This window comes from Typopeltis vanoorti, chromosome 6 (assembly GCF_054136105.1).
Source record: "Typopeltis vanoorti isolate ZY-2024b chromosome 6, IOZ_Tvanoo_1.0, whole genome shotgun sequence".
In the NCBI taxonomy this organism is placed as follows: Eukaryota; Metazoa; Arthropoda; class Arachnida; order Uropygi; family Thelyphonidae; genus Typopeltis; species Typopeltis vanoorti.
In genome coordinates this window covers 127,661,285-127,676,526 of record NC_143554.1, presented here as the reverse complement: position 1 = coordinate 127,676,526, position 15,242 = coordinate 127,661,285, and the positions used below count along the sequence as shown (strand labels likewise).

The 15,242-nt window shown below is 35.7% G+C and overlaps 1 protein-coding gene across 2 annotated transcripts in view; it reads right to left on the bottom strand.

Annotated features, from left to right (window-relative positions):
* The window catches only part of mtDNA-helicase (mitochondrial DNA helicase), a 261,591-nt gene that overhangs the window by 93,191 nt on the left and 153,158 nt on the right, over window positions 1–15,242 (bottom strand). For both annotated transcript variants that reach the window (XM_090393687.1, XM_090393686.1), the window contains exons 10-11: window positions 9,778–9,912; window positions 1,534–1,607 (exon numbers count right to left, since the gene is read on the bottom strand). In XM_090393687.1, coding sequence (XP_090249813.1) covers window positions 1,534–1,607; window positions 9,778–9,912 — 209 coding nt within the window. The remainder of the gene's footprint in view (window positions 1–1,533; window positions 1,608–9,777; window positions 9,913–15,242) is intronic.

Below are 15,242 nucleotides of genomic sequence, written 5' to 3'. Positions count from 1 at the left end.
TCATAAGCTGTAAAGTGAGGCAAAGAAATCTTGAGCCAGAGCAGATCGAAAAGTGGAATACCACTTTTCGATCTGGTATTCCAGGTTGGACAGCCTTTGGCAAGGAATATCAGATTTTACAAAAGTAGTGTACCTTCCTTTTTGCAGAATACATCACACAGAATGTAGCTGGGTGAGTTGAGGTGGACTGTGGTCATGAAAGATGCTAGCTGGAATAAAGCTGTACAGATTGTGTTCTGCTAGGTATCTGCACAATTGACTTTAAGGTTTTAGAGTTGTTGATTTAGGAAGCATAAAGAGCAGGGGCATGCAGGCTCTGCTGTACACAACATGCACACAGGAAGTGCCCAGACTTCAGTCCAAGTGTGACCTCGGACAGTGCCCCGTGCATACTACTAACTCAGTTGCATCCTCCAGGTATGACCAGGTAGAGTAAGCAGGGTTATTCAAGAGCTTATCAGGAAGTCTCTAACAGATGTGTTATCATTGGGTTTGGCCCCATGCACTATCTGGTAGTCAGCCTGAGGAAAACTGTTTTACAGCTGCATCCTCAAATGGAGCAGAAATTGGCTCCCAAGTTGAATAATGATAATGGTGTGCCCTTCAAGGCCATGACCTGCATTGCACATGAGAAAGGGGAAGGGGGGGGGGGGAGAACAGAAACAGAAAATAAATCGGCATTGTGGAAAGTGGATAATGGTTGTCAATTTAATGTTGCAAAATATAAGGTTATGCACTTCAGGATGAAAAGATTATATCATATGTTGTATCATTTTAACAGTGCTGGATTACAGGAAATTAAGAAAGCTAAGGATCTGGGGGTGGTTTGGCAAAATAGCTCAAAGAATTACTTGGATGTTGAAAAACACACTAACAAGTAAAGATGGGAAGGTTGTTATCCCACTTTATAAGGCTATGATTCAGCTGCATCTTGAGTACTGTAAACAGATTTGGTCACCTAGGTTTCTTGGGAATCAGAAGGTGCAGAGGATACAGAGACAAGCAATCAAGTTGCTGATAGGTCTGCAAAATGTTCCCCATGAGGACAGACTGAAGGTATGTGGGTTGAAAAAGCACAGCTGATAAGAGGAAAAGAGTGGAAATGACAGAAACTTATAAGTTACTAAAGAGGTTCTATGAGACTCACACAAAAAAATGTTTCGATATATAACAGAGAGAGAGAGAGAACTAATGATCATCCCAAAAGTTGTGTAGGAGTGTAGTTAGTAAGATTGTGTGGACCAGATGTTTTGCTTGGAGAGTGGTGAATGAGTGGAATAGATTCTAGAAGTTGTGAGTGCTGACGGTGAGCAAGTTTAAGAAGAGATATGATAGGTATTGTATGTATAAAGGTAAGTGTGGGTCTCCTGTAATGAGTCATCAAACTCCATGGAGATACCTGTATGATAAGTATAAAAGCAGTTATTTTAATAATGTTTTTCAATTTTTACATTCATATCAACTCATAAATAGCATAAAACAAATTAAAATAAAATACTGACAAAAGATAACAAGCTAACAAAATGAACTTACAGTGAGAACTGAGTAAGCATCATTTTAGCTAAACGCACATTTTTTATTTCAAAGCTTCCCCATAAGGTATTAACCTAAAATGAAATGAAATGTAACTATATTATAAACAGTTTTAATATTAATATCATAACAACACAGAATATGTTTTTCAATTCCATATTCATAACAGTAACATATCTTAAAGTTGGAGGCCTGACATTTGTGAAGACTAAAAGGAAAAAAGAAATATAACATCAATATAATGCACCAATGCCAATAATCTCATTTAGGTAAGAAATTATCAGTCAAATGGCTCAGCAGAATTTCTAAATGTTTTAGAAATACAAGTTTTGTACTTCAGCTAGACCAGACTGTTTCGCTGAATGGATGGTACCTCTGCTCTCCAATAAACAGTTTGTAGGTTGGAAACCCATCCAAAGAATGAAGGTCTGTAGTTGTCTTCAAGCGGTAGACGAATTTCAGAACATAGTGTGAGATTACTACTTTGTTTGCAAGTTGTCTGAAGTTGCTCGAAAATGTTCTGTGTATAATCTTTAGAGCTAGGTTTCCAGATTATTTAACTTTTAGCCACCATGGTACTAATAAGATAAGCCTTGGCTTTTCATGGGTAAAATTAACATAAAAAAGGCCTATGCAGTGATCTTGAATGTGTACACAATAATAAAAATAACAAGTCTGGCTACCTACTGTTTGTAAAAGTCAAAATTCAGCAGAGTTTATAGCAAAGCCTATAATTTTGTATTGCATATACAGCCATACTACTCAAAGGAGAAAGCATTTCAATATATAGTTCAATAAGCAATGTGTTTTGCATCATGGGGTACTAAGGCAATTGCTGAGCATTCAATAGCCTCTATATAAAAGTAGCCTCATTATGAAGATACTTCACATACAAACTTTGTTTGCATATGCTTGGGTATAGGATTAAAACAAAAATACTTTCTACAACAATCTCCGATCCATAATATTTTAAAAATATGGTGAAACTCTATTTTACTATCTATGTATGGAAAATATATCAAATTATGTTAAATCGTGATTTAACCTCATTATTTTCCTGGGTCTAGCTCACACTGAGCAGACCTCAATTAAGATTGAACCCAGTCTTTGTAGTGACCCTTCCCATAGTGCATAGCAATATACATATCTGAAAAGAAGTGCTCATTGTATTATGGAATACTAAAACAAGAACATAAGTTCTTGTTTATTATAATTTACTTGATAATCAAGTGAAAATTCTCTCTACAAGGAATGAAAATGACTGTTCCCTATTATAACTATTATCATTACAGCAATCCCTCGATTTGTGCACCTAATGTGTTCCTTAAAACAGGCGCATTAATAGAAAATGCAGTAATCGGATATAATAACTTATGGGAAAAAGTATAATTCATTCCTCAAATGTCTTTTTTGAACCTTAATTTTTTTATAAAAGAATTAGGGTATGTCTCAGGGCCTAGTTAAAGGAAAACCATGAAACTGAAAGACAATGAAACATATTCAGAATATAAATTTTATTATTCTACTTCTTAACAAAGAATTGAGCTAACGTAGTTTGGCGGGCATTTTGTTTCTTTTTTTCATACAACCGACGGTATGGCCCTATTGCCTCTTCTACTCTTCTGCAAATTTTACTGCTTCTCTCTTCATCAGGGTCAGCCTCTAAGCATTAAAAACTTTGATTGTACGAAAAATATTTTCAAATTGTTTCTGTGAAATCTCATTTGGCTGACTATCAGTGGTTAAAATTTCTTCATATTCTTTGGGATCTTCCTGCTGTGCATCTAAATTTAGCAGGTCAGAATCACTCAATTCTTCAGAATGAGATTTAATTAACTCTTTGAAGTTATCATTGTCAATCTCATCAAAACCCAGTTCGTGTCCGATGTTGACAATTTCCTCAACAATATTATCCATTTCATTTGAAAAGCTTCCAAAATCTTTTGCACAATGTGGAAGAATGTGCTTCCAAACGGCTCGCATATTGCTAGCAGTAATTTCATTCCAATATTGATGAATATTTTGAATAGCAGATTTAACATTAAATTTCTTTCAGAGTTCTACTAATGTCATATAATTCTCACCAGATGTTGCTTCTATTGGCTGTTTAAATGTTCTTCTCAGGTAGTATGCCTTAAAGGTTGCGATAATCCCCTGGTCCATAGGTTGTATGAGAGAAGTTGTATTTGGCGGTAAAAATTTGGAACATAGTATACGTGGAAGTAGTGTAGTATGCCATTAAACATAACTTTGTAAAATGTTTTAAATCGATAACTAAATTATTTTATTTCATTCTGGAGAGTGATTTTTTAAAATAATTAGCCATAAAAATGTATAGATAGAAAATTTTTAAAATCTGCAACATTTATTTTTAAGATGGATGTGGGTGCATTGATCGAATTTGGGTATCGAAAAAAAATGACGCATTAATCGAAAATGCACTAATCGAGGGATTACTGTATTTATATGGGCAATCCATGGAGTCAAAAGACTCATCACACAAGATCCACTCTTTTTCGTTAATACAATACTTATCAAACATCTCATTAAACCTATTCACTTCTGGGGTGCTCACAACCACCTCTGGCAATTCATTTTATTGAATCACCACTCTCCAAGAACAAAACCTAGTCTGCACACCCTTACTACCACACTCTTAGACAACTTCCAAGTGTGGCCCCCTTTTTTTTTTCCCCTACTCCTCATGCACTGAAAAATTTCTTCTGTGTCAATCTTATAGAATCCCTTTAGTAACTTATAAGTTTCTATTACATCCCCTCTCTTCCACCTGTCAGCTAAACCCTGCAACCCACACACTCTCAATCTATCTTTATAGGGAACTTTCCACAGACGTAACTTATTTCTGAATACTCCCACCTCCCAATCCCCAAGAAATGCAGGTGACCAAATCTGTGCACAGCTATCAACATGTGGCCAAATCATAGCCTTATAAAGTGGGATAATAATCTCCTTATCTTTACTTGTCAATGTGTTCTTTAGCATCCAAGTAATCCTCTGAGCTATTTTGTCACCTCTTGCAACATGTCCTCTGAATTTCAAATTTCTATCCACCATTGCCCCCAGATCCCTAGCCTCATCAATTTCCTATAAACTAGTACCATCAATATGATAGAAAGTGTGTAATCTTTTCATCCTGTAAGATATCTGCATCACCTTTATCAACTATTGCGCTCCCTAATCATCTACAAAAGTTAATGTACAAATTACAAAGAAGTGGTCCTAGTACAGAACCTGGGGCACTCCACTAGTCACCCTCATTTGCCTTCAACCATACACTACCCTCTGATGTCTGTCTATCAGACACCCTCAAACCATGCCACCAGCCGTGTATCCCTTCCCATTTGCTCCAACTTATGTAATAGTTTTCCCATGCAGCATTCTGTCAAATGCCTTTGCAAAGTCCAATATTATCAAGGTGTAACCATTTCTTGTATCAAATTCTACTGTCACCTTATTATAAAATGTGAATAAATTATTGAGGCACGACCTACCTTTAACAAAGTCATGCTACCCCCTATAAAGAATCACATTCCTATCCACCCATTCCTGAATTTTACTTTTAACCAACTTTTGCAATACTTGAATCCCCACTCCAGAGATACTAATTGGTCTGAAATTTGCGATGTCTGTCTTGGAGCCACCTTTATGTAATGGAACTATCTTACCCTCTTTCCACTCCTGTTCTGTTTAAGTGACCATACCACCTGAGATTAGCTCTGCTAACGCATTCCTGGATGCTGACAATGTCAAGTTCTTTCCTAATATCCTCATTTTTAATATGATATTGCCATTGATGCCATCTGTTCACACCTATAATCTTTCTCAGGACTCTCATATCTGAAGTCTCTAGTCTTTGGTCAAGTGTTTTACTTCTGACCCAGCTCTCAGATCCACAAGTTAAAACTGGTTTGAACACTGTCTTGTATACAGCTAATTTAGTGTTCCGACTAATTTCTCTCTTATTCCATATGAATTTATTCAATTGACTTCCCACCATACCAGCTTTGCTGATTCTGTTGTCTATTTCTATATTTAATTTACCATCTTCACTAAAAATCGTGCCTAAGTAGCTGAAATGTTTTACTTGTTCCACAGGTTCTCCATTCACAACACAGTTGACATTTTCAATGATTCTGCCTATTTTCATTGTCTTTGTCTTTTTATTGCTGACCTTCATACCATATCTATACAACAGTTATTCAATTTAGTCAGAGAATTTTGCAAACTTGTAGCAGATTTATTTAGAAGTATAACATCATCCACATAAAGCAAAGAGCTGACATTAACATCTCCAATTTTGATATCATGTTTAATACTACTTTCCTTCATAATGTGATCCATATAGATAATGAATAACAGAAGGGATAATGTACATCCTTGTCTCACACCAGATTTAACATTAAACCATCTTCCTGTACTTCCTTCAATTCTAACTGCTGACTTACAACTCAAATAAAGACTAAGTACAGCTTGATATAATGCCCCATTGACACCATATAACTGTAGCTTATTGAATAAGCTACAGCTTATATGGTGTCTCTCTCTCTATAGCTTCTCTCTTGGCACCTTGTCATATTGGCCTGAATCCAGCTTGTTCTTTACCCAGCTTTTCTTCCACAATTCTTCTCAACAGTTTCTCAAGTATACTTACATAGATCTTGCCAGGAACACTCAGTAGGGAAAAACCTCTTTAATTCTCACATTCAGTTTTATTTCCCTTTTTATATATGGGCACTATTAGAGCTCAACTCCAATCATCGGGAATTCGTCCCTCTGTCCAGATTTTCTGAACTATGCAGCACAGCCACTGTAAGACATTTATACCATCATACTTCAGCATTTCTGGTCGAATATCATCTACTCTTGCTGCCTTTCCACATTTCAAGCCTTTGATGGCTTTTTCTACTTCAAGTATGGATATGTATTGCTGACTGCATGCCTGGTTAGTGTTTTTTTACCACTGTGCTGTCATCACTTCTTGTTTCATTTAGCAGTTTTTCAAAGTAATTACTCCATACTTCAAGGATATCTTTTTCTCCCGTTTTCATGTCACCTTTATCATTTCTAGCTCCTTTTACAGCACTCTTTCCTCCATTCCTAAGCTTCTTCAACAACCTCCAGAATATTTTGCCACCTTCTTGATATTTATTTTCTATATTCTTGCCCAAAGTCCTCCCATGATTTTTGTTTAGCTAGTTTTACACAGTGTTTAGCATTCTTGCATATGTCTCTATATTCTCTAAGAGTGCAAGTTGACTTATTTGCCAGGAACTTTTGATATGCTTTCTTCTTTTCCTTCACTGCCCCTTTAACTTCCTGTGTCCACCATGGAGATCTAATGCTTCTATTCTTGCAGACAACTTCACCACATGCCTCTCTAGCTGAATCAGGGCTTTCTTCAAGGTTTGCCACTGAATCTCCAAGGTTTCATTCCTGTTCTCAAACTCTTTCATTTTTTCTTCAATAATCTTTGTGTATTTTAGTCTACAGTTCACATCTGAGAGCTGCTCAACTTTTATTCACTTTAAAACTTTCTTACACGTTATTCTTTTCAATATGAAATTCAATTTTTTCCTGCTCAAGACTAAATACTTCCAATTTCAAATCCTCTGTACATTCTGGTGTCCTGCACCAGAGAGAAAACATCACTATCAACAATAACATAGTCAATAAGACTTTTCTTATTCCTTGTCTCTTCTCTCCATGTGAATTTGTGCACATTTTTATGTTGGAACATGGTGTTAGTAATAACCAGTCCATGTCCTGAGCAGAAATCCAACAGATATTTGCCATTATTATTAGCGTTGCTCTTTTCTCCAAATTTTCCCAAAATATTTTTGTATGTCTCACAATCATTTCCTACTGTGCTATTTAGATCCCCAACAAGGACCAACTTTTCCTTTTTCATTGTGTCAGTTGCTTTTTCTAAAGCCGCAAAAAATTCCTCCACTTCTACCTTAGAACCTTCTGTGGCACAAATAAGTCTCATTGTCCAGTTCCCCATTCTCATATTTGCCCACATTACTCTACTTGAGACTGACTGCCATTCAAGAAGATTAGCCTCGTATTTTGTGTTGAATACTATGGCTACTCCTTCTTTTCCTTGATTGTCATGCCTGAATATAACATTTTGTATTTATTGCTCAGAAAGATCTCATCAATTTTTGTCTTTTTTATTTCAGTCACACCTATTATGTCGATCTTGTACTTATCTAATTCCTCAGCTAGCTCCATTTCTTTGCCATTCAGGCTTCTTATGTTGATAGTACTGATCTTTAGCTCTAGTGATGTTGAGTTGGGGTTTGTTTTCAGATTTGTTCCAGTAGCTGACTTTTCGCTGTTCGCCCTGGTTCCCTGGCGAAAACAATGGGGGCCTTGTTTAACTAGGCGACGCCCCAGCCGGCATGAAATTTTGTCATGTTGTACCATCATTTTTTATTTTGGTTTAACCAATAAGAATACAATTTGGTCGGCTAAATCCCAAATTGCCAGCCCATCCTCGTTCGTTCAGTATCCAAGTAGATACCCAACAGGGTGCATCACGAGAAAGTGAAGATTGGACATTAGGTCAGAAGCCCTGATCAGTTCTCCGCATTCCTTGACGACATTTAACTGTGGGTTTTTACTGGAAAGATGCAGATAAGTTTTCAAATGAGGAGTATGCTAACACCCACTTCATTTATAGTGGTGTAATAGCAATGCAAGACGGATTACCCATGCTGATTTCCTGACCCCTAATCAACAACATTTTACTAATGCACACAGATGTCTACAGACTAGATATTATTTGGTGTGTATCTGAATATGTTAATCACCAAGGTCAAAATAACATGCTTTAAGCAGTAGCATAATGTAGTCCTGGAACAAATATTCATAAATATCAGCACATCTTTGAGTTCCTAAAATGACTGTCTGAAGAGTAAAAGTAAACATCATTTAAAACTTTTAATGCTGAATTGAATTGCTATTGAACAATAATGAATTGCTAGTGAACTTTTGTCATTGGATGATCATAAATCTTGTGTGCAGGCATACTTTTTTTCACTGCTGAATATTTATTATTATTATTATTATTAGGTGACACCTGCAAGGAGTTCAAAGACAGGGCACCTACTCTACAACTCTGTCTCCACCTCAGTTCACCAACTACAACGAACTGCAACTTCACCAATGCCATGTACTGCCAATCACAACCACCACCACTAGTATTTTTACAGACAATCACAAACATCCATGCCTATGGTGGGATTTGAACCTGCAGCTGTATGGCTGGAGAGCGGATATGCTAACCACTCAGCTAACCAGGCCATTTAGTTAAAATGACATGAATAATATTCATAATGAGCATTTACGGGCCAGATGTTTACAAAATCTTCATGTAACAATGAAACAAATTTCTAATGCCAGTTTCAGAACATGGGAATTGCTGCAAACCAGTTAATTGGACCTTATGTGTTCAATGGTCATCCTCAATAGGAAATTGAGGATGACTTCGATGTTGTTGCTGTTTTTTTTTTTGAAAAATATGCAAGGCCTTTTTGAAGATGTTCAATTACCGATGTAACAACATTCTATCATGATAGGATCCCAAAACATTTTTAAAACCATTTCTGGTTATGTGAACAGTCAATATCCTTGCTATCATTTGAATTAGTTGAAGTCTTCATCCTTGGCCAGCTAGATCTAACCACTTGACTGTGTAAGATCATAAGAAAGAATTAGTGTGCTCACTAAAGGCAAGATAAGGATATACTATACTGTGTACTCATGAAAAAGCAAGATACACTATACTAGAGAATTCTGAATGGTGAATACTATATTCAGAATGAACAATCAATGAAAGAGAGAAAGAACAATGCAAGCATTACAACATGCAGAAATGTGTATCCAAGTAGAAAGTAGACATTTGAGCAACTATTATAAGAGATTCATTGATTATGTATTTCTTAAAATGTTATTAGCAGTTTTGGAACTTCTGATAACCTCTAATTCTAAAATCAATGTTTAATACAGTAATCTTTTTTCTTGAACCAATATTTTATTTAAAAATCAGATATGTGTTGAAAAAATATTTTTGCTTAAAACTGCTAAAGAAATTTAACTTCTGAAAGTTAGCAGATTTCTAATGGGAACACAGTGTAATACTATAGATATTAGATAAGGTTGATAAATTATTTTCCACAAAAGCCTAATACATGAAGATATGAACTTTAAAATCCTTACCCCTTGCATGCAGAGATCTAGAGAGTATTCACTCATAAAAGTAGTTTTGCCTGATCCTGTTGGCCCAGTAAAAACTGTTAACTCTCCACGGCGATGTCCTTTTAGAAGACGGTTCAGTGCAGGGTATCGATTCCACTAATAAAATAAAATAAGAAATAAATGAATATTAACCATATTATGATTTAACAATTACACTATTATGATCATACATCACTTCCACTGGAGAAACTGAAAGAAAGATAACAAATATGAGCTACAGACTGGTTGTAGATATTCTTTTGTAGTCAGCTAAAAAATTAATACATGGCTTGTTTCAGAATGCAACTTGTGCATATAATAATGTGTCAGATTCTGTAACTTCTTGTGTGCAATGATAATCAATGAAATGAAGGAGAGTTAAATAAACTGAGAGTGAAATAACCATATATGGAGAATGAAGTGTAGCATACTTAGTCCACAGAATAAAGACTAAGTCATCCTGCAATAGATAAATTCAACTTCTCTCAGTAACCCCAAATCGTATCCACAGTTTTGCTGATGATGACAATATTCCATTCCCCTGTGATAAGTCTAACAAGAAATTTTTTATTTCAGTAATGATAAGAACTGCAAGTTCTCATCATGAATTAGCCAGATGTGAACATTTAGGCACTGATTATTACTAATGCTTTTGTTTAATGAAATGCAACAAATGGCCAGGGATAATAACTAACTATGTTTAATTATTAAGCTAATATTTTGCATTAGTCACCACGACATCTTGACAGAGATGCCTCTTCCTTCTGTCCCTCTTCTCACCGTGGAATACTTTGGAAGGGGGAGGGGTCTTCTTTTTTTCCCCCAATATATATTTATCTATCTGAGCTTTTACCTCTCTGATGAGAACTTATCATTTGAAACAGCTATCAGACCAGCAAAAAATCAAAAGGACAAATATACAGGCTACTAAGTGGATATCATGTAAGTAGTATAATAACTAAAGTATAACAGACGATTTCTTCTCATAAGTTCTCAGAAACTTTGGAAACTTTTTAAAGTTTTCAAAAGCAAACCTTATTTTCCTACTTGGTTATAAAATAACAATGCTGCTTATTATGTTTAATACAAAGAAAATAGCACAAAAATAATTAAACATGGCTTAATATGTTTAATACTTCCAATATTTCATCCACAAAAATGTTTAATACTTCCAATATTTCATCCACAAAAATGTTTAATACTTCCAATATTTCATCATCTCTGTCACATAGATACAATCTGGGATACAAATAAAAATTGCAAGAACAGAATAAGTGGAAGATGATAGGCTTGAAGCCCAAAGTTTCCTAAGAAGGAACGACCTCTATGGGTATTGGGAGTTAACCTTGGCTGTTGGGCAAGAGGTCTAAGAATGGATGTTTCCTAAATCTTGGGATTTTTAAATCTGCTGTTGATTATCTTCTCTTCTTCTCCCTTCTACATGCTAGGCCTACTGGCTTACAGAGCTATCTCAAGCCCTTCTAAGTCGTAACTGTCCCGAGGATAAGGTGACTAGCCCTATGCCTCCAGCTGCGTGTGTTCATAGGACCGGTTTGCCTGCGTGCAGGAGGAAAAACCCCAGATAAATTGGGGAGGGAAAACTCTGCTGTCCATGCCCAAGACTGGCTAAGACTGAGAAAGATCCTTAAGCTCCTCACGTCAGTGACTGGAATCAAACCCAGGACACTCCTTTCCCAGGCATATGGTTGCGAAGCGCATAGCCACTAGGCTAACCGTGCAGATTTTTAAATCTGCTGTTGATTATATATATTTTTATATATATAAAACCCAACTCAATCTATATAAATATTGTTGTGTTAAGTTTCTCAACGTTTGGAAAATATTAATTCTTAGACCTCCCATCTGACAGCCAAGGATAGCTACCTACTAGCACCTATACAGAGTGATCTTTTAGGACTTCAGGTTTCTAGTCTAACATCCGCCACATACTGTGTGCTTTTGTGTTTTATTATGTTTTATAGTGAATCCCAAAAGATGTCTTCCATGATAGAGAAGAAATACCAAAACTATTTAACCTATGTTTAATTATTTCCTTGTGCTGTTTTCTTTCCATTAAAACTAATATCGAGTTTAAACTCATACCTAAGCCTTAATACAAGAATAAGAATGCATATTTATTATCCCTTATTTTAATAGCAAATAAGTAATAGTAACTAATAGCAAAGAACTAAAAACAAACTTCTAAACCTTGGGGATTTGGTGGCAAACCCCTGAAGAAAACATTGATTGATTCAGCCAGAGAGGCATGTGGCAAGGTTGTCAGCAAGGCTAGAAAAATCAGAACTCCATGGTGGACACAGCAGGTTAAAGAGGCAGTGAAGGAAAAGAAGAAAACATATCAAAAGTTTCTAGCAAACTTGTACTCTTAGAGAATACAACCTAAACACTGTGTAAAACTAGCTAAACAAAAGTCATGGGAAAGACTTCAGTAAGAACATAGAAAATAAATATCAGGAAGGTGGCAAAATATTTTGGAGGCTATTGAAAAAGCTAAGAAATGGAGGAAAGAGTACTCTAAAAGCAATCAGAGATGATAAAGGTGACATGACAACTGGAGATAAAGATATCCTTAATGTATAAAGTAATTTCTTCAAAAGATTGCTAAATGAAATAAGCAGTGACAGAATAGTGGTAGAAACACTCAACAGGTGTGCAATCAGAAATACATATCAATACTTGAAGTAGAAAAAGCCATCATAAAGCTGAAATATAGAAAGGGAGCTGGAATAGATGATATTCAACCATAAATGCTCAAGTATGGTGGTATAAAAGTTTTACAATAAATGCAAGATAACATGAGTGTTGATCTTAACTGATCTTAACTCTAATATAAAAACTATCCTATCAGTGGTCCTAACAGGCACTTAAGTCCATGACCTTTCCAAGTATTCGATTTTGCAACCACAGCAGTAACTCGAGGATAAGGTGGTTAGCCCATGCCTCTTGATGTGTCCTATGTCTGTAGGTGCATGCGTACATGGGGCCGGTTTGCCTGTTCTGAAGGACCAAAAAACCGAGTTTCTGGGTGAAAAAAAAAAACCCTACCACCATATGAGACTGGCTAACTCACCTTTAGTCGAAAGAGACAAGACTGACAGGAATCGAACGCAGGTCTTTCTGACCAAAGGGTGTCGTTTATAATGACTGAGCCTATGGAGGCTCCTAATATAAAAACACTCATGTTAAATTATGGATTACGTCACCACTTTGGCTGTATTAAAACTATCTACACGAAATTGTTCTCTGATGATGTTATCAATAGAATATAGTTTTGATGTAGTTTTTTTTCCCCACTAGAGGTCGTGTCAGTAGAATAATGGTTGATCAAATCATTGTCACTTTAGCATACAGTTTGAGATGCAATACAGCTTGTCTTTGTGTGTGTGTGTGTGTGTGTATATATATATATATATATATATATATATATATATATATATATGATGACTACTACTATTAACTCGGGGTTGGGATATGTTCATTTTTAATATTAACTGACTTAAAACCCGAGAATTATAACAAAATGAGATTTATTTGAAAACGCAACATGTTTCGTCGAGATTGACTTCATCAGGCATTAAGAACATAGAAAGATATTAAAAGACACTGAAAATAACATTGAGACACTCTAAAGCTATACAATTATAAAGTCATAATATTCGACTGTGAATTACAGTTATTATGAACTTGAGCTATAGTCTGTGTTAAAGTTCTATTGTTGTACACTTGTGCGTGTGTGGAACCACGCGATCTCCAGTATCTGATAGTAGAGCTGAAAGAGTCAGGCAAATTATAGCTGAGATTATTGTTCATATGAAGCGGGTCTAAGGTGATTTCTTTTGACTCGACAATGCGGCGTTCCACTTCATCATGGCAAATGTGTAGGTTTGAAGTTGATGTCCAATTTATCTCATGTTGGCGGCTTTTGTTGTTCGTGTTTATTGAAAACAGGACATGGCCCGACAGAGCAGTTGCTCTGGTTCTCTTATAAGCAATGTCTCTCTGGTGCTCCTCGAGACGCAGTAGGATAGATTTCTCTGTTTGCCCATAGTAAGGCTTTCCGCACTCGCATGTGACTTTGTATACACCTGGGAATTGTAGAAGGTTTTGAGATTGTTTATAGTTGTTGAAACGTGATCTTATTTTTGGCAGAGTCGAGAAGCACGTTTGTATGTTAAACTTCTTTAGGATTCTACTCAGCTTTTTGGATAGTGTGCTGTTATATGGCAAGACGATATGACCTTTGGAGTCGTCCTGTGTCTCTACGTTGCTATGTTGACGGTGGGATAATTGGTTGTTAATACTTTTTAAAGAGTAGCCATTGTTTTTAAAGGTCCATTTAAGATGTTGTAATTCTTTTTTTAGTTCTTTTTCATCTGACAGTACAGATCTTGCACGATTCGCAAGAGTTGATATAATACCCAACTTTTGCGCTGGATGGTGATGTGAGGATGCATGCAAATATCTGTCCGTGTGTGTTGGCTTTCTAAATATAGAGACTTTTATTGATTCAGGCGTCTTGGTGAGTTTAACATCTAGGAAACAAATGGAACTATTTTCTTCAATCTCCATTGTCAATTTTATATCCTGATGGAGGTTGTTTAAGTGGTTGAGAAACCTGTGAAGATTCTCAATACCATGCTCCAATATGAGGAAAATATCATCCACATATCTAAGCCAAATTCTTGGTTTTAAACTAAAAGAGGAGATTGCCTTTTGTTCAAAATCCTCGAAAAAAATGTTGGCTAATACAGGAGAGAGGGGTCTTCCCATAGCTAATCCTTTAGCCTGTTTATATAGTTTACCTTCGAATTCAAAATAGCCAGAGTTTACACAGTGAGATAGCAGAGAGAACATTTTATTTGAAATCTTGCTCTTTAAAATATGGAGAACATCCTGTGTCGGAATGTTGGTAAAGAGTGCTACCACGTCAAAGCTCACCATGATGTCAGAAGATTTTAGTTTTAAGTTCTTTATTTTAGAGACAAAATCTGTTGAGTTTTTAATATAAGAAGATCGCGTGGTTCCACACACGCACAAGTGTACAACAATAGAACTTTAACACGGACTATAGTTCAAGTTCATAATAACTGTAATTCACAGTCGAATATTATGACTTTATAATTGTATAGCTTTAGAGTGTCTCAATGTTATTTTCAGTGTCTTTTAATATCTTTCTATGTTCTTATGCCTGATGAAGTCAATCTCGACGAAACATGTTGCATTTTCAAATAAATCTCATTTTGTTATAATTCTTGGGTTTTAGGTTAGTTAATATTAAAAATGAATATATATATATATATATATATGTATATATATATATATATGCATATATATATATGCATACTCCAATTGTATATATATATGTGTACACACATATATGTATATATGTGTATACTCCAGATGATGACCTTAATATGAAGGTTGAA